At 55.5% G+C, this 25127-nt stretch overlaps 1 protein-coding gene across 6 annotated transcripts in view; it reads right to left on the bottom strand.

Moving 5' to 3' along the window:
* Positions 1-24330, bottom strand: part of MOB2 (MOB kinase activator 2) — a 63892-nt gene extending 39562 nt beyond the window's left edge. The window contains exons 1-3 of one of the 6 annotated variants that reach the window (XM_070230363.1): positions 24184-24240; positions 19398-21304; positions 18949-19213 (exon numbers count right to left, since the gene is read on the bottom strand). Coding sequence is in view for 1 of the 6 variants with exons in the window: in XM_023654825.2 (XP_023510593.1) it covers positions 24184-24200 (17 nt within the window). In the remaining 5 variants the exon portion in view is untranslated. Of the gene's footprint in view, positions 1-18948; positions 19214-19397; positions 21305-23204; positions 23399-23479; positions 23651-24183 lie in introns of those variants that run through there. The other 5 variants (XM_070230360.1, XM_070230361.1, XM_070230362.1 and 2 more) reach the window with 5 other exon arrangements.
* Positions 24331-25127: the final 797 nt, after the last annotated feature.

The raw sequence follows: 25127 nt of genomic DNA on the forward strand, positions 1-25127 counted from the left end.
CCAGGTGAACCACAGGTGGTTCAAGTGCCCCGGCTGAGATGACTTACGTTGTCAGAACTTCCTGCACAATGAGATACAGGGTCACAGGTGAGCCTCCCTCCACTGTTCACGTCTCTTCCCAAAAAGTTATTTTAGAAAGTAAGCACTGGGGCTGGCTCCGTGGCCAAGCGGTTAAGTTCGCACGCTCCACTGAGGCGGCCCAGGGTTCAGATCCTGGGAGCGGACACGGCACAGCTCCTCAGGCCACATTGAGGCGGCGTCCCACATCCCACAACTAAAGGACCTGCAACTAAGATATATGTACGCGGGATTTGGGAAGATAAAAGCAGGAAAAAAAAAAAAAAGATTGGCAACAGTTGTTAGCTCAGGTGCCAATCTTTGAGAAAAAAAAAAAAAAGAAAGTAAGCACTAGGTATACAATGCGGAAGAATAAAAAGGCTGCTGCAGGAGCAATATGGGCACGCGTGTCTCCCGCACTGACGATCAACAACAGGCACGTCCGTGCTAATCACCTGCAACTAGGTTTACTGTGGCCTTCCTAAAAACTGAAGCCAGGAATTATTAACTCGGAAACTAGGAACGTAAGGACAGGCCACAAACAAGACATATGACTGGGTCAAACTCCTCTGAAACAACCTGAACTAACCCTGACGCTAACCCCAGAATCAAGTCTCAGGCCCGGCTCTGCAGCTGCAGAGGGTGTCCCACACACAGGGCAACCAGCTCTGACCAGACCTGCACCCAGCTGTCTGCGGGGCTGCTCTCCTCCCATCCTCAGACCTCCTTCCTCTCCCTTCGGCACTGGGTCTCCTTGGAAGCTTCCTGAAAGCAGGCTCAGGGGAGGTAATGTGATTTCAGAACTTCGAGAAAATATTTCTGTTCTACCCTCAAGGGATGGACGGTTTGGCTGACAGGAAGGCCCTGCTGGAAACCCCTTTCCGACAGTACCCTGCAGGCGGCTATCTAGTTTCCAGGGTTGGGATTTGTGTTCAGATTTCTGGTTTGTTTCATTCCTTTCTCTGGAAGTCTTTAGAATCCTTTCTCTATCACTGGTGTTCTGAAATGTCACTCTGTGTTCCCTGTTGAGGGAACAGGGAACATTCATTGTATGGTGCTGGGTGACCCTGTTCAATCTGAACTCACTTCCTGTGATTCCGGAAAAAAGTTGAGCTCCTTTAATAACTGCCTCCTTTTTCCTACTCTTTCTGGAACTCCTCTGCGCTGCAGAGGCCCCTCTGCTGACGGTCTGACGTCCTCACCCTCGCACTCCCGGTGTCTGTCTCTGACTTCTTGTTCTACTTGCTGGGAAATGGACCCAATTTTATCTCCTATCCTTTTCATTGGGTTTTTAATCTGCTATCACATGTCTAATTTCCGAGCTTCCTTGCTCAGTCTTTGGATGTTCCTTCTTTGCAGCGGTCTGCTCTTAGAGTTCGGGGGCACCAGAGTCTGCAGATCTCTGAGACTAGTGACAGCTGTCTTATTAAGCTGATTGGAGGTGGCTCCTCTTTTTCTACTGGTTTTGGTCTGTCTCTCGTGTTCAGGCGTCCCTCAGAACACCTGGTGATCCCCAGCCGTCCCCTCGTATTTACAGTGGTCACTAAAGAGCTCACTGACAGCTCCATCTGCACTGTCCCCCCTGCACTGTCAGTGTCTAGCGGTCTTTTCTCTTAGGCAAGACAGTGGCTGCAGCTGAGCTGGGGACCAAGGGAGGGTAGGGAAGCTCGACATCATGGAGGCGGGATGTCCTCTGTTCTCTGTCTGCACGATGGTGTCCCCAGTGCACAGCCCTGGGACTCATACTCTCAAACAATAATCCTCAGAGTCAGGGCTGAGGAGGAGGTGGGGTATACAGAGGCCTCTTAAACACACCTCCAGACCTCGCTGGCCCCTTCGAGGCTCCTAGGTGCCACCAATTTGGGAGCCATTCTGACGTCCCTCAGGTAAATCTGGCTCTGGTTTCAGCTTCCCTGAGTCTGTGTTCCACTGGATCATCAGCTTTCCAACTTCCAAGATCTGTCTGCGGTCTCCTCTCCCATTCTTTGTTCCAGTGGGTCTTTGCCTCTCCAGAATTCCCTTAGCCGCCATTCCATGGGGCTGGGCAGGGAGTAGGTTGCATGCAGAAGTCCAGTCCACTCTATTCAGGCATCAGGGCTGAGTGTGCCACAGGTGTGGCCAGGTGGCCCCGGCTCCCCCTCTATTGAGGGCCCACTGTGCTTTCTCCCTCCTAAAGGCCCTCACATGCAGCTACCTACCGACGCCCACATCCCCTCTCTATCTGCCTGAGAGGTGACTGCGGGACATCTGAGCTGTACCACAAGGCAGCCCGGCTGCTGGCCCCATGCCTTTCAATTGGTTTGTGCAGGACCCGAGGTCTCCGGGACATGAGGGCCCACTGGCATCATCAGGGGCTCTGCTCATCTGTTGGCAGGAATTCCCACCCAGCTCAGGCAGACACATGGAAGTGAGCCTTGCCCTGCCTGGACAGAACTGCGCTCCACTGTGGGATCCGCTGGCCTCACAGGAAGTGCATCCTGACAGCCTGTCCTGAGCAGCTTAGCCCCTGCCCCAATTCTCAGGAGCAGCTCAGAAGAACCCCTCCCTTCATTCCCTATCCCCACCCTCACACGCCAAACAAACTCTGAGAAGTAAATAGTTAAGGTCAACTGTGCAGCAAAATGCAGAGCCTTCCTCTGGTGCCCCTTTGGGAAGGTGCTCAAACACCAATACATAATGTGAGCCGCACACAGCCTGTCCTGGGCCTGGGGCCAGGGGACCCGCGCCTGTTCTCCAGAGCTCAGAGCTTGGCAGGAACCAAACATGGGCACAAAATGGACACATTCCCAAGGGCCATCCCCTGACAAGTACCACAAGGCAGTGTGGTCACAGACTGCCTAGGTTCCCTCAAACGAAATTCCAGCATGAGGTAGAAGGTAAAATAAGTGAGGCCAGGAGTGGACCACTCGAGACAATAAAAGACCTTTCTCACCCACCAGACAGTGAGGCTGACACGCCGATGCCGCTGGCGCTGCAGAGACGAGAGTACACGCTCCTGTGGCCGCGGCGGGGAGCCCACAGAGCAGCAGGTCACCTTGTGGGGCACCTGCAAGTGGGTGTGGACGCATAAACCATACATGGCCTTAGGGGGTCACGCGCTCTCAGAGGCCTTGCTCTGAGGTCTCACGTGCGCACGCACATCTAGGATGGAACGGCCACTCTGGTCTTCGCCAGGCAATCGGTTCCTCCCAGTCAGGCCTATCCTCTGCCAGAGCTCACTCAGCGGGTGCGGCGCCCACATCCACCCAGCGGACCCACAGTGCTCGCAGCCCATGGTGGTGTGAGGGCAGCACAGCCACAGGGACTGTACTTCCACACCCACGAGGTTAGGCTCCAGAACGGCTTGTCACCGCTGTGATGCAGTAGCCTCTCCTGCACTGCTTAAAGTTCTTCTGAAATGTGATCACTGAGCTGTCCCTTGGCCCTTCCTGTGTGGTCCGCAGCGCCGTCTGGTGGACACAGCATGTCCTACTTGCAGCGCGACAGGGGAAAGAGGAGGTGGCTCTTCACATCCTGAAGCCCTGACAGGCTCCCTCCCTCTCTCCTCCTCGAGTTCTGGGAAGCCTGCCATGGCTCTGGACCTGCTGTCCCCACAACACACTTCCCCTCGGCCCTCTAGGTACCAGGGCCGGCATGCCAGCTCGAGAGCCTGAGGTGGGAGGTCCTAAAGGGGGCAGGGAGGCGGGGTCAGCCCACTTCTTGGGGGCACCGATACACACCCGAGAGGCCTTCATGAGCGGGCTCCGTGGTCTCCAGAGCAGAGAGTGGGCACAGCAATCCTGGCACCACCATCCCAGCCTCAGGACCCCAGGAAGCCACCCGATGACCTCCCTTTGCCTTGTTTTCCCATCTGTAAAATGGGAACACTGACCTCCAGTCTGCTGTGTCCTGAGTGAGCAGAAGACCCTGGCACTCTCGCAGGACCCCAGCCCACCTCCTGGATGCCCATGGGCACAGGAGGGCGTACTGCCCAAGAGGAGAGAGCCTGGGCCACCAGGAGCAGCCATGTGAGCAGCCACGTGCCCCGTGAGCCTCTGAACGATGTGAGGGCTCATTTTCAAAATTAACAGAACTGAAGTGATGAGGAAAACGAGAGCCTTCGGGCAAGCGTGGCTGTGAGTAGAAAAGTCGACTCCTTCTGCCATGCAGTGTCAAGAGCTGTGTAAACAGAAGGTGCCAAGCACTGGCTGCCTCCAAGGTGCTGCTACATCCGACTGACTACCCTTCTGTCACCCCAGGGGAGCAGTTCTGCACAGTGAGCACAGGTGAAGGATCGAGCAGGAAGAAATCCCCCTCTGGTGGCTTCTCCGGCATGGTCCCTGAGCCCAATGTGAGAAAACGCAAACGACACCCGAAGAACAAGGGAGAAGCCTGAGGGGGCCAGGCAGGGGCGCAAATCCAACAGGCCACACTCTCCTCTCTCCCTCAGAGCCAAGCTTCTGGAAAGCTCCGGCTTCAATCTCTGGCTCCACCTCTACCTTCCCTGAGGTTCAAACACAGGCCTGCCCCTCCACACAAGAAAACAGCTCCAGCTAAGGTCACCCTCAGCCCCATGTTCTTAAAGCCAACCTGTGATGCGGCTGACCGTGGGCCTCCAGAGGGACCACACCCACTCTGGGCTCCAGGTCCAGCTCCTCTTCTTGGAGCTCCAAGGGGCTCAGTCTTGCACCTGCTCTTCAGCTCTGCCCTCCATCCCCATCCCTTGGCTTCGCCAGGCCTCTCTGAACTCCTGGGGCAGCATGCCCACAGCCCACCTCGCAGCTCCATTCCACCAGGGCTATCGTGGCCCCTCAAGCTCCTGTGCTGGAAGTGCAATCAGGACGTCCATGCCTGCATCTCAGGAGCAAAATTACCCCCAGCTCACTCGTGTCCATGCTGTGCCTGGCCACCATCTGCACCACTTCCCGCCCCAAAGTGAAACCCACCATCAGTCCCCTGGGTTATTTCTCAAATCTGACCAGAGCACCCCGGAGCAGACTTGAGCACACTGGGCCAGCTCAACTCCAGAGCCCATGCCTCTCAGTCATGAGGCAGCCTCCTACCTGCTCTGTGCCTGTTTCTGTCGCTATAAAATAGGGTCACAATGAACACCCCTCAAGGTGTGGGGTGAGGAGGGAGCAGGAGTGCAGGTCACAGTCAGAGCTCAGGATGCCCAATACCTGGTCCTCTCCATCTCCACCTCAGTCACCGCAAGCTGGCACTGCCACATGCTGGGACCCCAGAAGGTGTCCTAACTGGCCTCCTTCATCAGGTCCTCTCCATGCAGCACCTGCAGTAACCTTGGGAAAATAGCCTGGTCACGCTGAGCCTCTGACAGCTTTCCGATATGCTTGGAGAACACCTCAACTCTATGAGGCCACGTGAAACCCGCCCCTCCAGCCTTGCAGGGGGGCATCCACTCATGTCACCCGCTTCTTGCTCACCTGCCCTATGGCCTCCATCTGTCCTTCAGGAGATCTATCTCCAGCTCTGCTCCCTCCCCCCACAGCACCTAAGCTCCACTGGCTTAATCAGACTTTGTGTGATTCCATGGCGCCTTTAGTCTTTCCATGTGGTCGAGAAACAACAGCCCATTCAAAGCAATGGGCAGTCCTGGCACCTGGAATGTGGTCTCTAAAAACCATTTCCCAGGGCCACCCCGTGACCAAGCGGTTAAGTTCACAAACTCCACTTTGGCAGCCTAGGGTTTCACCGGTTTGGATCCTGGACCCTCGTCAGGACCTAACACCACTCGTCAGGCTATGCTGAGGTGGCATCCCACATAGAAGAACTAGAATGACCTACAACTAGAATATACAACCAGGTACTGTGGGGCTTTGGGTAAAAGAAGGAAAAAAAAGGAAGATTGGCAACATGTTAGCTCAAAGCCAATCTTTAAAAAAAAAGAAAGAAAATGAAAGGACATCCTTCAGGCAGAGAAAAACTGGCCACAGAGGGGAGTCAAAATTCCAGGAGAACTATGAAGCAAAGAAATGGTAAATTCACAGAAATTTTATATGAAGAAAATGTGCAAATTTAAATCAATACCAAGTCTACAAAACAATGGTAACATGGCGGGGGGGGATCAAAATGCAGAGAATTAAGAAGCACATCAACACTGCCTGTAACTCAAGGGGAAGGGTAAACACATCTGCGTACCCTAGTATCTCGGGGACAGGAGGGAGGAGGACAGAGCCACTAAGGAGCATGAGACTGCCTCAGTTTGGGGCGCATGCCGTAAATACCCTCTAATAGAAGGCAGGGAGTACGGAGGAAGGTGACTGAAGACAGGAACGACAATACACAAATTCAAAGGGAAGGAAGACAGAGAAGGCAAAACTGCCACAGGGCCCGAGAGGCACAAGCCGGACGCAAGGACCAGGCTGACAGCTCAAGAAGTGCACCACACAGGAAATGCAGGGGGTTAACAGAAAGGCTGCTGACGTGCAATCCAGTGCCTGGAGCCCGAAACATGACAGACACACAGTGTGCGGTCCTGAGGCTGGGGCGGCCCGGCCCAACTGCGATAAGCAGTGCCAGAGGGCGCCCCTCCTCTGGTTAGGAGCCGTCTGTGGCCCCTTTTGTGAGGCATCTGTACAACTCTCCTGTGTGGTCCTCTGTGGGACTCCCTCCTGCTGCGACCTTCATCAGCCATGGGCAGTGCACTGCCCGGTGGGCAGCTGGCCCTGTCACTCTCTGAGGGGTCTCTCCTGATGAACAGAGCTTCTTAATTTTCATGTACACCAAAACATCTGTCTTTTCTTCTAAAATTAGTACTTCCTGGTCCTATTTAAGAAATTTTTTCTTAACTCAAGGGTCAAGAACAGCATCTTCTATGTTATCTTATAGAACAGTGTTGCCCAGAAGAAAATAGCACAAGCCATATATGCAAGCCACGTACGCAATTTTAGATTTTTCTAGTAGCCACATTAAAAAAGTAAAAGAAGGCCAGCCCAGTAGCCTAATGGTAAGGTTTGATGTGCTCCACTCAGCAGCCTGGGTTCGGTTCCCAGGAGTGTACCTATACCACTCCTCTGTCAGTGGCCATGCTGTGACAGTGGCGCACATAACAAAAAAAAGAGAGGGAAAGATTGGCAACAGATGTTAACTCAGGGCGAATCTCCTTCACCAGAACAAAAAGAAGAAAAGGAAACAGGTGAAATTAATTTTAATAATATATTTTGTTTAACCCAGAATATTGTCATGTCAACATGTACTGAATATAAAAACATTAATAACATTTCACATCATCTTTTCAAAATCCAGTGTATTGTATACTTTAGCACATCCCCCAAGCTCATGACCACACATGGTGTTGGACAGCACCACTTTAGAAGCTTTCACACTGACAACTGCATTCTTCCTGGCTCTACTATTCTTTGCATGGTGTGAGGTATGGGCTAAGATTTTTTTTAAATATATGGATATCCAGTTGACCCGGCACAATTTATTACAAAGACTGGCTATGTGTACCTTCTCTTTTCCCCTCTCACTTTATTCCTATTTTCAAAGAATCAAACTCTGGCCTTACTGAGTCTCTCTACTGAAGACTCACTTTCTGTTTCGGTAGCTTCTACCCACATCTTTATTTCCCTCCTCCTTTCTCTGGGTTTATGTTGCTGTCCCATTAGTGACTCAGAGGCTTGCTTCTTTTCTGATACGTGCATCGAAGGCTCTAAATTACTCTGGTCTATTTGCATCGCGAAAGTCCTGATAGGAGGTGTTTTTGTTATCTTTCAGCTAAAAATATTTTCTAATTTCCATTACAAATCCTTCTTGGTCCCACTGTTACTTAGAAGTGTCTCTCCTAATTTCTAAATATAGGGAGTTAGCCTATCTCTTTGTTGTTGACTTCTGGTTTGATTCCACTTTGGCCAAGAACATACTCTGGATGGTTTCAGTTCGCTGAAATTGCTGACGTTTCCATCAGTTTTTGTAAATGTTCCATGAATGCTTAAAAAGGGTGTGCAGACTGCCATTGCTTGGTTGACTATTCTCTAAATTGGGTCAAACATGTGAACAGTGGTTTTCAAATCTTTATGGTTAGGGTACAGCTAAGCCGAGGAGCTGTCACAAGGATGTGCAGGGCAAGTGGATGGGCTCAGCCTCCCAACACTTTCCTGGGGTCCCAGGCCAGCAGGGCAGCTCCATATCCTCCCCAGGGGCTATCCAGGGACCTCAAGAAAGCAGGCACAGGAGGAGAGGCAAAGTCAGGATGAACTTTTTTTTTTTTTTGCCTGAAAGTTTGTACCCTTTTACCAGCCTCTTCCTATTTCTCCTACCCCAGAGCCCCTGGCAACCACTTTTCTACTCTGTTCCTATGGGGTCAATTCTTTTTTTAGATTCCACATATAAGTGATACCATGCAGTAGTTGTCTTTCTGTGTCTGGCTTATTTCACCTGGCATAATGCTCTCAAGGTCCATCCACGTCGTCACTAATGACAGGATTTCTTTCTTTTTAAAGGCTGAATAATATTTCATTGCATATATAGACCACATCTTCTTTATCCACTCATCTGTTGATGGACACTCAGGTTGTTTCCATATGCTGGCTGCTGTGAATGATGTTGTAAGGAACACAGGGTACAGATATCTCTTCAAGATAATGATTTCATTTGTATACATATGCAGAAGTGGGTTTGCTGCATCATATGGTAGTTCTATTTTTAATTTCTTGAAGAGCTTCCACATTGTTTTCCACAGTGGCCGCACCAGTTTACACTCCTACCAACAGTGCACAGGGTTTCCTTTTCTCCACGTCCTCGCCAACACTTGTTATCTCTTGTCTTTTTGATGACAGTCATTCTGATAGGTGTGAGGTGATATCTCATTGTGGTTTTCATTTGCATTTCCCTGATGATTAGTGATGTTTAGCAGATTTTCACATACCTGTTGGCCATCTGTATGTCTTCTTTGGAAAAATGTCTATTCAGGTCTTTGCTCATTTTAGTTCCTCCTGTATTTTGGATATTAATCCTTTATCAAATATATGGGGTGCAAATATTTTGTCCCATTCCATAGATTGCCTTTTCATTTTGCTGATGGTTTCCCTAACTGTAGAGAAGCTTTTTTGTTTGAGGCAGTCTCACTTATTTTTGCTCTTGTTGCCTGTATTTTTGGTGTTATATCCAAAAAACTGCAAGACCGATGTCAAGGCACTTACTGCCTATATTTTCTTCTAGGAGTAATAGGATTTCAGGTCTTATATTCAAGTCTTTAATCCACTTTGAGTTGATTTTTGTGTATGGTGTAAGATAGTGGTCCAGTTTTCCCAACACCATTCACTGAAGAGACTGTCCTTTCCTTTCCCATGGTATACCGTTGGCTCCTTGGTCATGACGTGGCCCAGGGCGGGAATCCAGCTCAGGGCCCTGGCCCCTTGCGTGAGCGGGGCAGGAGCTCCACCAAGGCCCTCAAGGGCACCAGCTCCACCATCACGGCAGCAGTCTGCACCCTTGCACAGAGCCATCTCAGGAGAGTGAACATCCGTCGGTAGACCAAGGGCCCTGCCGCGTTCCTGGTGACAGTTCAGACCTCAGGGGACAGCAAACCACAAATGCTCCTCCTTAAAACCAAGAGTCCCTTGAGAAGGAGACAATAAATGGGAAAAACAGTACAGAGTGCAAAGCACCCCAAGAGGAAGCACAGCTTCCCCCAAACACCGTGGCTGCCTCTCCTACGGATCATTCCTGTGAAGAAAGCCAGAGTGAAGCACTGTGGCACTGATGACCACTCTCATAAAGAAACAGCTGCTCCACTTGGCCTTGGAGGAAGGACACTAAAGCCAACAAGGTCACAACAAGACGACATATTTACTTTTACATGAATTATAAATGCCAGAACTCTCACCAGAACTCCGCTGAGCCCAGCACTTATTCAGCCAAAAAGGTGGGAGGCCTTCTCAGCAGGAACAATAGAATGTACTTGAGAACAAAGATTTTCCTTATGAAGAGTTTCTAAGCCCCTACCGACAGCAATCATCTCCATAGAAGCCTCCAGGTCTCCACTCCAACAGTGCAGGAGCAGACGTCAGGTTGAGAAGCACTTTGCAAACAGCATCCCAAGAACCAAAGCACAAGTTGGAAACAAGTTCCCTCTGTAAGTGGCGCCATGGAGCTCATCCAGATGCCCTGCTTCCAGGAGGCAGGCAGCAGGCCAGGCAGGGAGGCAGCAAGGACAGCCTGCATGACTCCAAGCACGAACCACAGGACACACTCCCCATGCACTTGGCACCTCTCATACTCTCTGGGGCTAACGCACATCAGTCCCCCTGGAACCCGCAAACCTGACTGCAGTAACACCAGGCACCTTCTAGAAACCACGTCCCAGCCAGAACCACTCTGCAGGGCAGGGGTTGTGAGTGCCCTCCCCCAATCTGTGCTGAGGCTCAGGGAGCAGTCAAGACTCCAAATTGCCTGACCTGCAGAATGCATGCTGACTGGGCGCCCAGGCCTCTTTGCCAGCGCCCCCTCTCAGGACCAGTGCCTGCTGGGCAGATGCCTCCCAGCCTTCACTGGGGCCAGCTGCGCATAGCAGGCTCAGGGGGCCCTGGCACCCACCTTCTTCCAGTCTAAGGGCCCGCTCCCTGCCCCTGACCACACCACGTACAGCAGCAGCTACCTGCGCATCTGGGGAGAGAAGATGAAGCCCACTGCAAAAGGGAAGCATGCGTAACACAATTTATCATGGGGAGCAGGGCACAGGAAAGTCAGTCCAGCAGAACACGCTCCTCTCACAGAGGGAGAGAGAGCTGCCCCAGGAGACAGAGGCACTTGCCCTGCTCTCCTGTTGAAGCGGAGGTCCTCAACTGTGTGTGCGCGCGCGCACACACACACACCCCCCCCATGAGTGATCCTCAGGAAAACTCAGCAGCCTTGGGCCCTGTGCACCCTCTCAAGTCCCTCTAGCCCTTGGCCAGCACATTGTCTGTCCAGGACAAGGAAGGAAAGTCAGTGAGCGTGGCAACACCCCACAGTCCATCGCAGGAAGTAAGGGCACTTCCAGAGGACCACCGAGAGGATGCCAGGCTTTGGGAAGGGGTCACCTCTGCACCCCTCAGCAATGGGGAAGGAGTGATCACACGGCAGAACAGCCTATGGACGACCCACGGCCTTGGACAGCTTTTGGGCCTTTTTTGTTCATTTGTCACCTCCAACAGCGAGAGAGAACACAGGGGCAGCTAGACTGGGAAGAGGGTGGTGAGGGTCAATGCTCCACGGGGACGCCAGGGGGGCAGAGGACAGAGAGTGTGAGCCGCTGGGCAGCAGTTAACCACAGTTCTCTGATTCGGGACTGCTCAGGGCCCTGAGCTCCCATGAGGACCCTCATCTGGCTGCCTAAATTCATCCGGGCATCTCAGAAGACAAGTAAGTGTTCCTTGACACTTTGAGAAACTGCTCCAGGCTCTTCACGTGGCCCCGTGTCCACTGCCATCTCAACAGTCTCCACAGCCCCAGTGACCAGACACAGACCCAACAGGGCACCAGGCACGTGGGGGCTCCCAAACAGTTCACAATGCCAAGGGGAGCTAAATTTCTCACAAGAGAACGAACTCAATGGCACTCACAGTTCCAACAATTCGTGTGTGTATGTGCACACGTGTGTATGTGGAGGTTAGGTGGTGATGGTGAAGACTGTGAAGAAAACAAGGAACAAAGAGAGGATCAGCCCTCACATAGCACCCAGGAAGGAAAAGCATCAAGCTCTGGGCAGTTCTTCTGGCCCTCCCCACACTGCGCCTGAGCCGCCCAATAGGTCCCGGAGCTCTCTCGGCCTGGACACAGGCACACGTCCACACACATGGGCACACCCCACTGCACTTGCTGCCCACTGCTACCACTCTGGTCTCCTGGAATACAGATGGCCCTTGACTCCTCTGGGTTGCCTGGTCCAGCCATACCTGCTCTCTGCTTCGCTGTGGAATGAGTGCCCACAGGAAACACAGTAAGCCCAGGAGGGAGGCCGTGGAGATAGCCACCTCCTTGGGTTCTAGCATCTCCCACAGTTTCTGTCTTTGTTCTTACCTGTCTATTTAAGAATAAGCTCTGAAACCTTAATATTTGGATTAATACCCTCAAAATATACAGACTCGAGCCAGTCATAAGAAAGCTGAATCACTCAGTAGAAAAGACCAGGCAGATGATTCACCACTGTCAACAAGGCAGAGATGTTCTCATAAAAGAGTAACACAGGGGCCGGCTGGGGGGCAGAGCGGTTAGGTTTGCGCGCTCTGCTTCAGCAGCCCACGGATCGCCAGTTCAGATCCTGGCTTCAGGACCAGCACTGCTGTGAAGCCATGGTGAGGCGGTGTCCCACAAAGAAGAACTGGGAACATGACGGGCCACACTCAGCTAGGCACATGCCACACATGTTTGAGAATCAAGAACCGAGCATGCTTACACCCAACATGGAGCTCTGCCTCCAGCCCCACAGCAGAGCCAGAGCCAGAGTGGCAGGGAAGGTGCTCTCCCCACCATGGCAGGCTTGCTCTTGTTTTCGCCCCCAAGGCGGATGGGCACTAGGCTGCATGCCCTCGGGGAGACCTGGCACTCGCATCACATTTGCTGAGGAGTAAATCAGGCCCCTGGCCGTCCCTGCAGGAAGAGGCCCCCCCGCCCCAAGCTGTCCCAGGACCTCAGGCTGACAGTTAAGGAGCAGACAGCCCCCCAGTAGAGAGCAGCCTTGGAATAAATACAGCCGCCCCTGGAGGCGTGTTTGTTTTACAAGCTCCAAGTTAATGAGTAGCTGGAACTGGTGAAAATCCCCACCTTCCTCAGCCTTCTGGAGGGGTCATCCTCTGCACTCCTCTCCACTACCTCCAGCTCCCGAGGAACCCAGGGGACAAGCCGGAGGGGCCACAGTCACATCCAGAAGCCAGAGCCCACTTGGTGAGCTGGACCGCACAGATGGGCCCCAAGTGTGGATCAGAGGGGGACCCGCAAGAGGACTGAGCTGGCCACTGGTTCTAAGTCCTGTGGACGAGCCATGAGGGAGCTAAGCCTCCACCACAGAGTGTCCCTGGTTCTCGCCAAACCACCTGCTTGGTAACAACCAAAGCATCAGGCTGAGGCACCGGCCAACCCACTGCAGCCACAGGCCAGCGTCTCCACGGCCTCCGCAAAGGCCTGCCTGGGGAGAAGGTGGCAGCCCTTTCTGGAACCACCACTGTGAAATTGCTGCCTTTTCACCAATCGCCTACAGTACGCTGGGTCCTTCCACACTGCCCTCATGGTTGGTGGGGGGTGGGGCTGGAGAACGAGCAAGGAGGTGCCCCCAAACCACTCAGCCTTCAGGCCCCATGCTTATGGCACTGACAGCAAAGTGGCCAGTAGAAGTGGTCAGCCAGGATCAAAGACAAGCCCAACATCAGATGGTAACACCCCTCGCTGCTCCCTTGAGAAGCTGCCAAAATGAGTAAGCCCAGGGTGAAGAGCACATGTGTGCATCCCGAAGCCAGGCTTGGGTGGACTGCTCGGCCAGCAGGAGGGCCAAGCTGTGGAGACCGTGCCCTCAGGCACCCCTTACTTGGGATCAGACACCTCCATGCAGGCTCATGGCCTCATTCTAAAGCCAAGTGTCCCCTTTCAGAGGCCGCCCGCAGGCAGGCAAGGGCACTAGGCATGGCCTCTGCTCAGAGACCTTTCCACCTCACCCTGGCACTGCTCATCACATGCCGGATTCCCGCAGCAAGCCAGGACAGGGAGGGGAAGAACAGACAGAGGGGAACAGAAAGGCAGCAGGGAGAAACAAGCAGCATGCAGGGGCAAACCCTGAGGGAAGGGAGGCGAAGCCAGGCAGGACCTTGGCCCTGGGGTGACCAAGGAGGGCCTCCTGGGGGAGGGGGACTTGGGAGCAGGAGCCTGGCATGGGACAGCCACCTCGGAGTCCCCCAAGGAGAAGCATGATGAGAACCGAGAGAGAAGGTGCATCTGTGTGCAGAGGGCCTGGACCTCCGGGCTGCCACATCGCAGGGAGGTAACAGCCAATCACCGTTTCAAGCAGGAGAAGGCACATCAGAGCCCTGCTGTGGGAAAAATACTCCACCAAAAAGGTTAGAGGAAGGAGGGCCAGGAAAAGAGGGCTGCCCTAACTCATGAGAGGGAGAGATGAACAAGGCAGGCGCCCAGAGGGAGGAGGACATTCCTTTAAAACACTAGGAGAAAATGACAATGCTAACAAAAAGCCACTCTCAGGTAGAGGCCAGGCCAGCACCGGCCCGGCCTCCACACAGCTGCTCTGGGACTCCCCTGCGGGTACCAGGAACGGACTCTCAAGAAAGAAGGCAACAGACCACAGAGAGTAGGGCCACAGCACTCCACATCTTCGATTACAAAGGCAGTCATGCCTTCGATACCTGGTGCTATGGGTGGACAGATGTGGGAGACGACACGAGGGGTGGCCTGGCAGCTCCCACGGCACAAAGGTGCACGCAGGAGAGCAAATGGGGTGTGCCAGTACTACCCTGGGGTCAGTCTCAGCTTTGGGGGGGCTTCTGGCAGGGGAGGGCAACCGTGCCCCATGATGTCCTACCAGCTTAGGCCCCACGAGACCAGGAACGGGCAGGTCACAGATGGAAGACACTGTGTACATGGGAATGGGATCAGGCAGCCTCCAGAGAGTGCCAAGCCCCTGACCTCTTGCCCTCTGCCCAGCAGTCACCCTGAAAAGCCAGACCAGCCATAGAACCCCCAGGCTGTGGTCCAAGCACCAAACACCCTCCAACCACGTTGTGGAGAAGCACCAACGCCACAGGGCCGAGAGCAGCCACTCCTACGTGGTGACGAGTCGTCAGACCAGGCTCTCATGAGGGATCAGGTCACAATGGCTAACCCCTCTCGACAGCAGCACTCCAAGAGCCTGGCAGAGGTGACAGTGACAAAGTGAGGTGACAGGCAGGACGACAGCCTGGATGAGCTCAGGGCTGCAGCACAGCTGAGGTTCTCAGTGAGAGGGAAGGGGGCCAGGGCTGTGCAGAGCACCTTGTACTCCAGGCCTTGCCTGACCACCTGCCCCTCCTGCTATTGCAGGCACTCTGCATGCACGCAGCCGCTCAGCCAACACATGACGTGGGGCGTGGGGGAGAAGGCAGGAGAAGGACGACTTCCCCCAGGCATTTTCAAGAGGGAATTATAGGCAGAGAAAGGAGTTCTCGACCAGCCTGAGGGGACGGAGGGCCCTCTCCACAACAGCCTCCCGCCTGCAGACATCTCACAAAATCCCACAAGAACTCAGTGCGCTTCTCAGACAAGGATGCTGAGGCTCAGGGAAGTGAAGCAGGTTGCCTCACGAAGCTGTAGAGTCAGGATGCAACCCCAAACCATCTGGCCCATATGCCCCACCCTCTTAAACACCGTCTGTGCAGAACAATAGGTTTACCTGTGCTCTTGACCTTGACTACCTGACCTGCCACTCAGACAAAAGGCCCCGAGTTGTCATGGACACTTGGACTCTCGGTAACAACTGACCCAGTGTTCCCACACTTGTCTGTCTATCTGCAAATGGGGCTACCAGCAACCCTCCCTTTCCCCACACATGAGACCCTCCAGAGAGAGGCAGAGTCTGTCCCCTATCACCCCAGTCCCACCCCCGAATCTGGGCGGCTCTGTGACCTGTCTGACCAACAGTGGCAGAAATGACACTCTCGTCTTCTGGCAACTTCCACTGTGGCCTGCCTGGTGTGAAGGTTCTCCTGCTAGGGAGGCCACAGGGAGAGCCCCAGAGCCACGGTCCCCCCAGTGTAGTCCAGGAGCTCGATTTTAATTTCTAAAATGGTAAATATTGATGGGTACGCCATATACAAACTCATTAATTTTTAAGAATGTAAAAGAGTCTTGAGACCAAAAACCTTGAGAACCCTGCTCTAGACTGTGAAGAGTCATGTGGAGAGAGACCACATGGGGAAAACGAGGGGCCAATTCAGCCATCCGCGTGAGGCCCCACCCATCAACCTGGTCCTCCAATGGAGCCACTGAGATCTGTGGATGATTTCACAGCCACAGACGCCTCCCCAAGCCCAGGTCAGGAACTGCTAAGACAGCCCGCGAAGAGAGCTGTGTCTATCTGACCCAGTGGGGCCAAGCCCGCAAGCCCCCAGGACAATGCGGAACACACACCTGCAAACTGGCCCAGCCAACCGCGCTACTGCCAGGACTGACAGGGCGACCATTCGGGCGATGGCGCGGCCCCATCAGGCCACCACTGGGGCTTGCACTCAAAAGGGCGCGTCTCGGGGAGGTTGGGCAAGCTGCGCAGACCATTCAAGCATACCACACGCAGCAGAAGCCACAGAGTCCCCTCCCAGCAGGGCTGTGCATATACAAGTGTCCAGAGACAGAGCTAGGAGTTATACACATAAAACTATTAGTTCACAGTAGTATTTCCAATTTAACCTCAGGGTTTTATTTTACATTGTATCTCTTTAACATCGAAACCTTGGCTGTTGCTGACACTGACATACTTGTTTGTTTTAATGTACAATACTCATAAATTAGTTCTCAAGTCACGACACCAATACTACTTTCACCACAACCCTCCCGAGAAGTCAACCTGTCCTTAGAGTCTCCCTATGCCTGCACACGCATGTGCGCTTGCACACACAGCACGCAGTCACAGCTGTTTGAGGTGCTGGTCAGAACAGTGCTTTTCTCTCTGTGGTTATCAGTACACTTGTGAGGTTCGTTTGTTCCTGCTCTCTTTTAGGTTTTGCTCCCTCTCTTTCTCTACTCAGTTGACACAAGAGCCAACTTAAACGAGCTCCCACAACCCACACACCCAAAATAATCAAGACCATAACAGATTGTAAAATATTGGAAGAATAAAAAATTCACAAGTCATTGGTGATATGGGGGGCAGAGGACACACTTCCTTCTAGGATGCAACTAGTCAACCCCCCTTACATCCACGTGGCAAGTTCTCTCACTTCTCTAGGTTTTAGCTCAATGGCATCTTCTCAAAGAGCCTTCCAGAGACCCCTACTAAAATGGCTCTCCCGCTCCCACCTGCATCGCTTCCACCGGCATCGCTTCCACCTGCCACACCCCTACTCCTTACTTCCCGTCCACCTTTAGCACGGCAGCTGCCCCAGGCAAAGGGCCCCCATCTTTGTTCACAGCTGCCTCCTGAGTGCTCAGAATAGTGTCTGCAGACAGTATGCAGCACACATCAGAGGTCAGAGAGCCTCTGGCTCACACTCTACACTTCACAGCACCATTTATGACAAAGTGCCTTATTGCACGTGACACCAGAAGAACACGTGACAGCATGGGAATTCAAGGCATGCTGGGAGGGAGACCCCAGAGCAGCTCCCCCACAGCAGAGGACCCAGGCCCAGGGCTGACACAGACAAGCTGCACCCAAGTTCATCTTACACCCCAGAGGTCACTCCCAGGCACGCCCATCTGGCTCCCACAGGGCCACCCGGCATTTTCCACACTCTGGAGCCCAGTCCCAGCAGAGTAGGGGCTCAGTGGGTACGGGCGATGAAGGCCAAACACCGAAACAAAGAGGCTCCAGAGGTGCTGCTCCTCGGGGAGCACAGGCTGCTGGCCCAGGGCCAGCCTGGCACGACAGTGGGAGGGGATTCTATCGACCCTGAGGGGAAGATGGTGCGCCTCTCTGCTTTCCAACTTCAGCCTGCCTTTTCGGGGCAGAAACTGCATACCTCTGTGGGAGCTCCCTGCCTTCATCCACACGAAAACACTTAACCAACACTGACCACAAATCGCCACCACTACCCAAGACAGCAGCAACGGTCCAAACAAGCAAATGAAAAGGTGTAACAGGCAGTAACTACATCCTATGTTATTCCTGGGATGTACACACGACTGCAGGCAAGGACAGAACAAACACTCCACCCCAGACAACTGTGCCTATCGGCTCCCTCGTGCGAGCAAAGGAAACCTTCCTCAAAGAGAAGGAAACCAGGAGGTGACAACATGCACATGGCCACAGCCCAAAGCCACACGGTTCCAGTGAAAACAGTAGCACGGATCACACGTGGCCTAGACTTCCCGGCCACCAACTCCTCCTTTTCTCTCTAAGCTTCCACATTTTATCCTCCAGTTTCAACTGTTCCTGCTTCCACGTTCCCAGGCACTGTCCTAGGGAGCAGCACTGAACTCCAATGGGTGTGCTCCATCCAGGAGAAATCCTGTGCAGAAAGAAAAACAAACACTGCGAAGACAAAGAATGGGAGGCACTCCTGCCAAGTCAGGCAGGAACAGCACACGCCACCTCCTCTTCCGGACAGGGCTGACGTGGGCAGGAGGAACGGCACACAGAAGTCCCCATCGGGGACCGAGGCCACCTCCCAGACTAGCTCCCAGGGCTGATGCACGACCCAACAAAAGTCCAGAGGGTGCCTGGTCCAGCATATCCACACCTGGGCTCAGCCTCCCTCACGTGCCACACAAGCACATTCACGACAAAACCAGGGACATGGGGTTTGGCCTGCCTAAGTTTCCAGGACCACTGCAAGGACAACATAGGAAATGCTGGAGAAACAGGACATCGACATGGAGTCCCCACCAAGGTGGCCTCCTATATCCACCTTCCCAAACCACGGCAGAGGCCATGGGAAAGACCATGGCTCCCTCCCAGAGGAGGTTCTGGAGCTGACAACAGCCTTGTTGTACCAAGGGAACCCCTCCCAAGCCAAGACTAGCTTGTGCCAACAAGACCTGGCAGCAAGCCCCCCAGCATCCTGGGGAAGAGGCCTCGGTGGGCAAGCATCAGGCAGCGACGCTCAGTGGTGAGAACACCAGCACTGAGGCCCGCAGCAGAGGGCGAGCACTCCAGGCTGCAGCTCGTCTCAGAGCACCTGCAGCAGGAAAGGCAGCCCTGCCTACCGCCAGCCCCCTGCCCACTCCCTAGCAGAGCTGTTATGTGGCACCGCGAGGGAGTCCCCGTCCTACCAGTCTCCCGTCAGCAGCACAGCTTCGAGGACACTTTGCCAAGGGTTCCCAGGAGACACTGAGTGCGGGAGGACAAGTGAGAAACGATGTGTTGCCAGGAGTGGCCCAGCGGAGGTGTTCGTTCCACAAAGGGCTCCATGTGAGGGCTCCGTGAGGTGGCTGGGAATGCAACACCAGCCAGGTCAAACATGGCAGCACACCAGGCCCAAACGATTGCCACGGGAGGGTCCTCCTGTGTTCTTGCAACCACAGCTGCCAGGGGTCCCTGGTGGAGGACAGTTTTTCCACTCAGGCCTCTGTGCCTTTGCACATGCCATTCCTTCTTCCTGGACCACAATCTTTCCTCCTTTACACTTGGAGAATTCCTACACACCCTCCTATACGACCCAACTGAGCACCCCCCTGCTCCAAGACACCCTTCCGGCCTGGCCTCCCCGACCCAGTTCTACCTCGGTGACTCCTCCATGCTCCCACCGCCGTGTCCACCGCCCTCCTTCACCAGCGTGAGCGAGCAGAAGCTGTGTCTTCTCCATCTTGGAAGCTCTGATCCCCAGCTCAGGGCCTGGCCCATGACCGACGGCAAACGCAGTCAGGACCTGTAGGCGTCCTCGGCTAAAGAAGTGGTCCAGCTCGCTGTCAGAATAGGCTGGGTCACGGCAGCACCACTCACAGTTGGCAAAAAGCAGGAACTACGCAGACATCAACAGAGAAGCAGACCACACACATCTCCACACAAGGGAGGATCACTTGGCGATGAAAAGGACGGAGGGCTGACACACGCAACACCAGGATGAACTTTTACAACACCAAGCTAACTAGTCACAACAGACCCCATGTCGTGATCCCATTTCTACGAAGGGCCCAGAATAGGCAAATCTAGAGACAAGGTAAACCAGCGGTTGCCCGGGGCGGGGGTGGAAACAGGGAGTGACTGCTGATGGACACAACGTTTCTTTTGCGGGTGATGGCGACCTTCTCAAGTTAAACTGTAGTGATGATCACACAACTCTGCAACTTACTAAAACTACTTAACTGTACACTTAAAACAAGTAAACTTTATGGTATGTAAATTATACCTCAGTAAGGCTGTTTAAAAAAACTCTAGAGACTCAAGCAAGTTCAGTCTGGGTCCCCCACAACCAGATTCGATTGTCGGCCACCAGCAACATCTTCCCGCGAGCACAAAGAGGAAGAAAAACAGTCATCACACCCATTCAGACCCCTGCAGACACATGGCCACAGGATTTTATCTCCTTCGCCTGAGCACAAGACTCCTGCAGGCAGAGCCAGACAGGCCAGAAGGCGCTGCAGCCGCTGAGCAGACACCTGTCAGCCGACCACGAGCACCAATGGCCACGCACTCCGCAGTAAGTCGCCAACACTGGACGTTTATTGCCCTGCGCCAGAGCCAGAAAGCTCTAAACTACCCCTCACCGACCTCATTTGCTGCGTGGGGAACAGGAGGACGCCCACATCCAGGCAGCACGCAGCCCCAGAAAGGGGGCCTGCTGGTGTGTGTCTGCCCCCATCCCGGCTGCGGGCCCAGGCTGGAGGGTGGGCATGTCCCTGCAAATTCCACCTGGGGGGGCCCCACCCAGGCCCAGCAGGAGGGCCAGTTTGCTCCCACCAGGCAGAAGTGCATTCCCAGATTCTCCAAAGCTCCTGGATTGTGCCTTGCCGCGGGGAAAATTTAAGCTGCACTTTTATCATTCTCTCACAAACACCTAACACTGCCAGTTACGGACAGGACAAAAGTCCTCCCTAAACAACCGAGCCCTGTGCAGTGTGGCTCCTCACGGTCCCAGACCACGTGGAATCTGATGTCGCTCACGCGGCCGCTCTTCTGGGCTCACTTCCTTCACAGTGGCAAGGGTGGGACCCTGTCATCCACTGGCCACAATGGAAAGCGCCAAGGACAACAGGAGTGGACTACACAAGAAGTGGGGGCCCTTTTCACATTAGAAATGACTCTTTGCAAAAAGAAAGAAAAAATTACTACACACCTACTTTAACGGCAGCTCAAGGCCAAGCAGAGGAAGTGCACAGTAAGACAGATGGGTGCCAGTGACACCTCTCAAAATTCTCCTCCAAGTAAGTCCCAGCAAACCCCAGCAGCAAGTCGGGACACGCTGCGTTCCTTCTGGCTTCCCCAAGCAGGCTTCCTGCCGGACCTCCCTTTCCTCAGACGCGGCTGGGGGAGCTGAAGGTAAGGCTGCCGCTTGCTCAGCAAGGCCTTTCAGAGACAGGGAAGACGGGGCTCTGTCCGCACACGGTACACCATTCTTCTCGTTGTGGCAGGCTCCAAAGGAAGGAGGGAGCACTCTTTGCTCCTACAGCTGAGTCCACGCCCTGTCACCTAAGGTGAATTAATGCAAGGAAACTCTTTCTTTAAAAAAGAACAAAAAACACTTAAAACATTAGAAGAGAACCGTATTCCAAACTACCTGGTTGACACTGAACTGTATGAACTAACAAAAATATCAAGAAATAGTAAAAATAACACATTTCCTCAATTCTTCCAGCCTGAAACGGTTAAAAGATTACCGGCCAACTAAAACCCCAGCACTGAGCACGCAAAAGATGTCCGCAGGAGCGAGCTCCTTCACACCCCGATGGCTGGATCTCCACATCAGGGGCCAGGACGCGTCCCAGGTCTCTGCTGCTCGCTCACTCAGCAGTCGTAAGTCTAGGCCTCAGCGTCTTGAAATCTTACAGCAGATGCTCAGTAAACATGTGAGGGACAGAGGGCACCTGGGCCCTCCCGGCGCTGGCATCCTAAGACACCACCTTGAAAACAATCTCTTGAAGAAAACCAGTACTTGACTACTGAAATTATATCACTTTTTTTTTTAACAGGGGAGGTGGTTCACAGCTAAAGAATTGTTAAGGAATTCATGATTGACAACGTCTAATACGCAATCCACTAAATCTAAAAACACAGGTACAAAGATGGCCAAACTCCATCCCAATCCCTCTTCTGAGATCTCAGTGCCCTTTCGCAATTGCCTACTTGACAGCCAGGCAGCAGCGAATGCCCCTTCCTGCTAGGGCCCAGGGAAGCAGCAGCTCCGAGCCTTGTCCCTTGCAGAGCTGTCCTCCTGCAGCACCTGGACCAGCTTCCCCAGCAGGGGCCCACGAGACAGTGCTTCACTGACCTCACCCAGATGACTGCCTGGTTACCAAAGTCCTGACAAGGGCCTTGAGAACCAGCCCCCTTAACCCTAACTATGGTTAATTTCTGGGTATTCCAATGATGACAGGGAAGTCCAGAAAACACAGACCTCCATCAGTTTAAAAGTCAGACTGCTGGTCAGTTTCCAGGCAGTGCCTGCTTCTCATGGGCCCCCATGTAATAATCACACACAGACACAACACAATCAGCTGCTTCCTCAGCAGCTCAGCCGACAGGCTGGTCCTCCTGACACAAAGCCTGCGAACTCAACTCACCCAGTCAACAGTCTACTGCTCTGAAACAGACTCACTGGGGGCTAGGTTGCCTCCAACGTGGTCCCTCCCCATAAAGGCAGAAAGCAAGTGTCTACAACTCGACACAAAGCAAACACAGCTGTTGGCCCTAAACTCCCGGCCCGTGGGTTACAAAGGCCTCCCACAAACATCTCTCCAGGCCAAGAGTAGCCAGCATTCCCAGCGCCACCTCTACCCCCCAGCTTATCCTCCTGCATCTCTCCGCGCTGCAGGCACTCCAATTCCCCTTCCACAGACGGCTCTGAAAGAGCAGACCACCTGAAGTCACACAGCCAACAAGCAGCAAGGCTGGGAGGGCAGTGCCGTCTCTCCAAGGAGCCAGACCAGCTGTCCCGCTCCGCGGCTGATCCCCTGCATGACCCACAGACGCCCCGACCCCCGCACTCTGGCTCCGGGCCTTCCCCAGCCACACCTGGCACCTCTCTTGGGCTCTTGGTTCATCCCTCGCGCTGCTGTCTCCCTGGTCCTCCCCTTCACCAGACTCCACCCAACCTGCAGTCAAGGACGGCTCTAACTCACCTCCTTGGGTACCCGGACAGCACCCTCCACTCTGCCCTACACCCAAGACAGCCGGACAGACAATGAAAGAAGCCACCGCTCAGACCTCTCACCTCCCTCCAGGACTGCAGCGTCTACATAAGCCCTCCTGCCAGCCAGAAGCCAAGAGCACCCGCTCCCCTCTCCCACCCGAGCCCTGGAAGAGCCACCCTGACCCGGGAGGGGTACTGCTAAGATCTGGGCCAGGCACGAATGTAGAAGGACCACGCTACCCCGTGAAAAGGTCCTGCCCTTCTTGTTTCTCAAAAAGAAAAACGTTAAAGAAAAGATCACTTTAGCTTGAAAAACTTTTTGAAGACAGCGTGACTTTCTGCTCGTTCCTCTAACTTCCAGCAAGCTAAACACAAAAGCAAACGGGAGAGCAAGCCCAGCCCGCTGCCCCCGTTCCGAGCTTCCTTCCGACTCCACCCTCCGGCCTGCCGGCCCGCGGCAGCGCGGTCGCGGCGACGTCTGGCCTCGCCCACGGCCGCCGCCCCACCCCGCCAACCTGCCCGCTCGCCTCCTCGCCCCAGCCCGGCGGGCGCTTTAGGAAAGTCGACTTGCTTGGCTTCTCCTCCCTCGTTTGGGGGGAGCTGTCCGGCGCCGGCGTTAAAGTTATTTCCTCCAGGAGCAAGCTCCCGGCAGCGGCCGGCGCGAGCCGCACCCCGTCAGACCGCCCAGCCACCCGACACCCAGCCGCGAGGTGCGGCCGCCGGAACCGGGGCGCGGAGCTCAGCGCGAGCGCCGGTCCTGCCCAGGCGGGCGCCGCCCCGCGCCCGGCGCCCGGTGCCCCGTGCCCATGCGGCTCCCGCGCCCTCGCCCCTTTCCGAGCCGCTCCCGCCCGGCTCCCCGGCCCCGGCCCCGCGCCGAGGAGCTCCGACCGGCGCCCCGCTCCCCGCCCCGGCCCGGGTCCCCACTCCCATGCGGCTCCCACGCCCTCGCCCCGCTCCAGGCTGCTCCTGCCCGGTCCCTCGGCCCCGGCCCCGCTCCGAGGAGCTCCGTCCCCGCGCTCCGACCGGCGCCCCGCTCCCCGACCCCGGCCCCGCTCCGAAGAGCTCCGACCGGCGCCCCGCTCCCGTCTCCGTCCCCGTGAAGACGCCCCTCGCCGGCCCAGCCCGCTCCGCCCGGCCCCGTGCCCTTGACCGGTGCTGCCCGCGGCGCGCCCCGGGGACCCCCCGCGTCTGCGGCCCGCCCGCCGGCCGCCCGACTCACCCCATGAGCCAGTCCATGGCTGCGCGGGTCCCGCCGCGCCCGCCGCCCGACACGCTCGGCCCTCAGCCCGCGGCGGCGGCGCCGGAAGTAAACACTCGCTCGCGCACTCCCACACGCGCGCCGCGAGCGCCGCAGGAAGTGACGCATCCGCGCGCCGCCTGCTGGGTAACGTAGTCCCCGATGCTCGGCGGCCCCGCCCACCGCGCGTAGGCCCCGCCTGCCCCGCCTGGAACCTGACCTTCTCTGTCCCCTCACGCCCGGACCGTCCCCTCACCCCCGGACCGTCCCCTCACCCCCGAGCCGTCCCCTCACCCCCGGACCGTCCCCTCACGCCCGGACCGTCCCCTCACCCCCGAGCCGTCCCCTCACGCCCGAGCAGTCCCCTCACCCCCGGACCGTCCCCTCACGCCCGGACCGTCCCCTCACCCCCGGACGGTCCCCTCACCCCCGGACGGTCCCCTCACCCCCGAGCAGTCCCCTCACCCCCGAGCCGTCCCCTCACGCCCAGACCGTCCCCTCACCCCCGGACCGTCCCCTCACCCCCGAGCCGTCACCTCACCCCCGAGCAGTCCCCTCACCCCCGAGCAGTCCCCTCACCCCCGAGCCGTCCCCTCACGCCCAGACCGTCCCCTCACCCCCGGACCGTCCCCTCACCCCCGAGCCGTCCCCTCACCCTCGAGCCGTCCCCTCACGCCCGGACCCTCACCCTCACCCCCGAGCCGTCCCCTCACCCCTGAGCAGTCCACTCACCCCCGGACCGTCCCCTCACGCCCGGACCGTCCCCTCACCCCCAGACCGTCCCCTCACCCCCGAGCAGTCCCCTCACCCCCGGACCGTCGCCTCACCCCCGGACCGTCCCCTCACCCCCGAGCCGTCCCCTCACGCCCGGACCCTCCCCTCACCCCTGAGCCGTCCCCTCACCCCCGGACCGTCCCCTCACGCCC

This window comes from Equus caballus, chromosome 12 (genome assembly GCF_041296265.1).
Source record: "Equus caballus isolate H_3958 breed thoroughbred chromosome 12, TB-T2T, whole genome shotgun sequence".
NCBI classification, from domain to species: domain Eukaryota; kingdom Metazoa; phylum Chordata; class Mammalia; order Perissodactyla; family Equidae; genus Equus; species Equus caballus.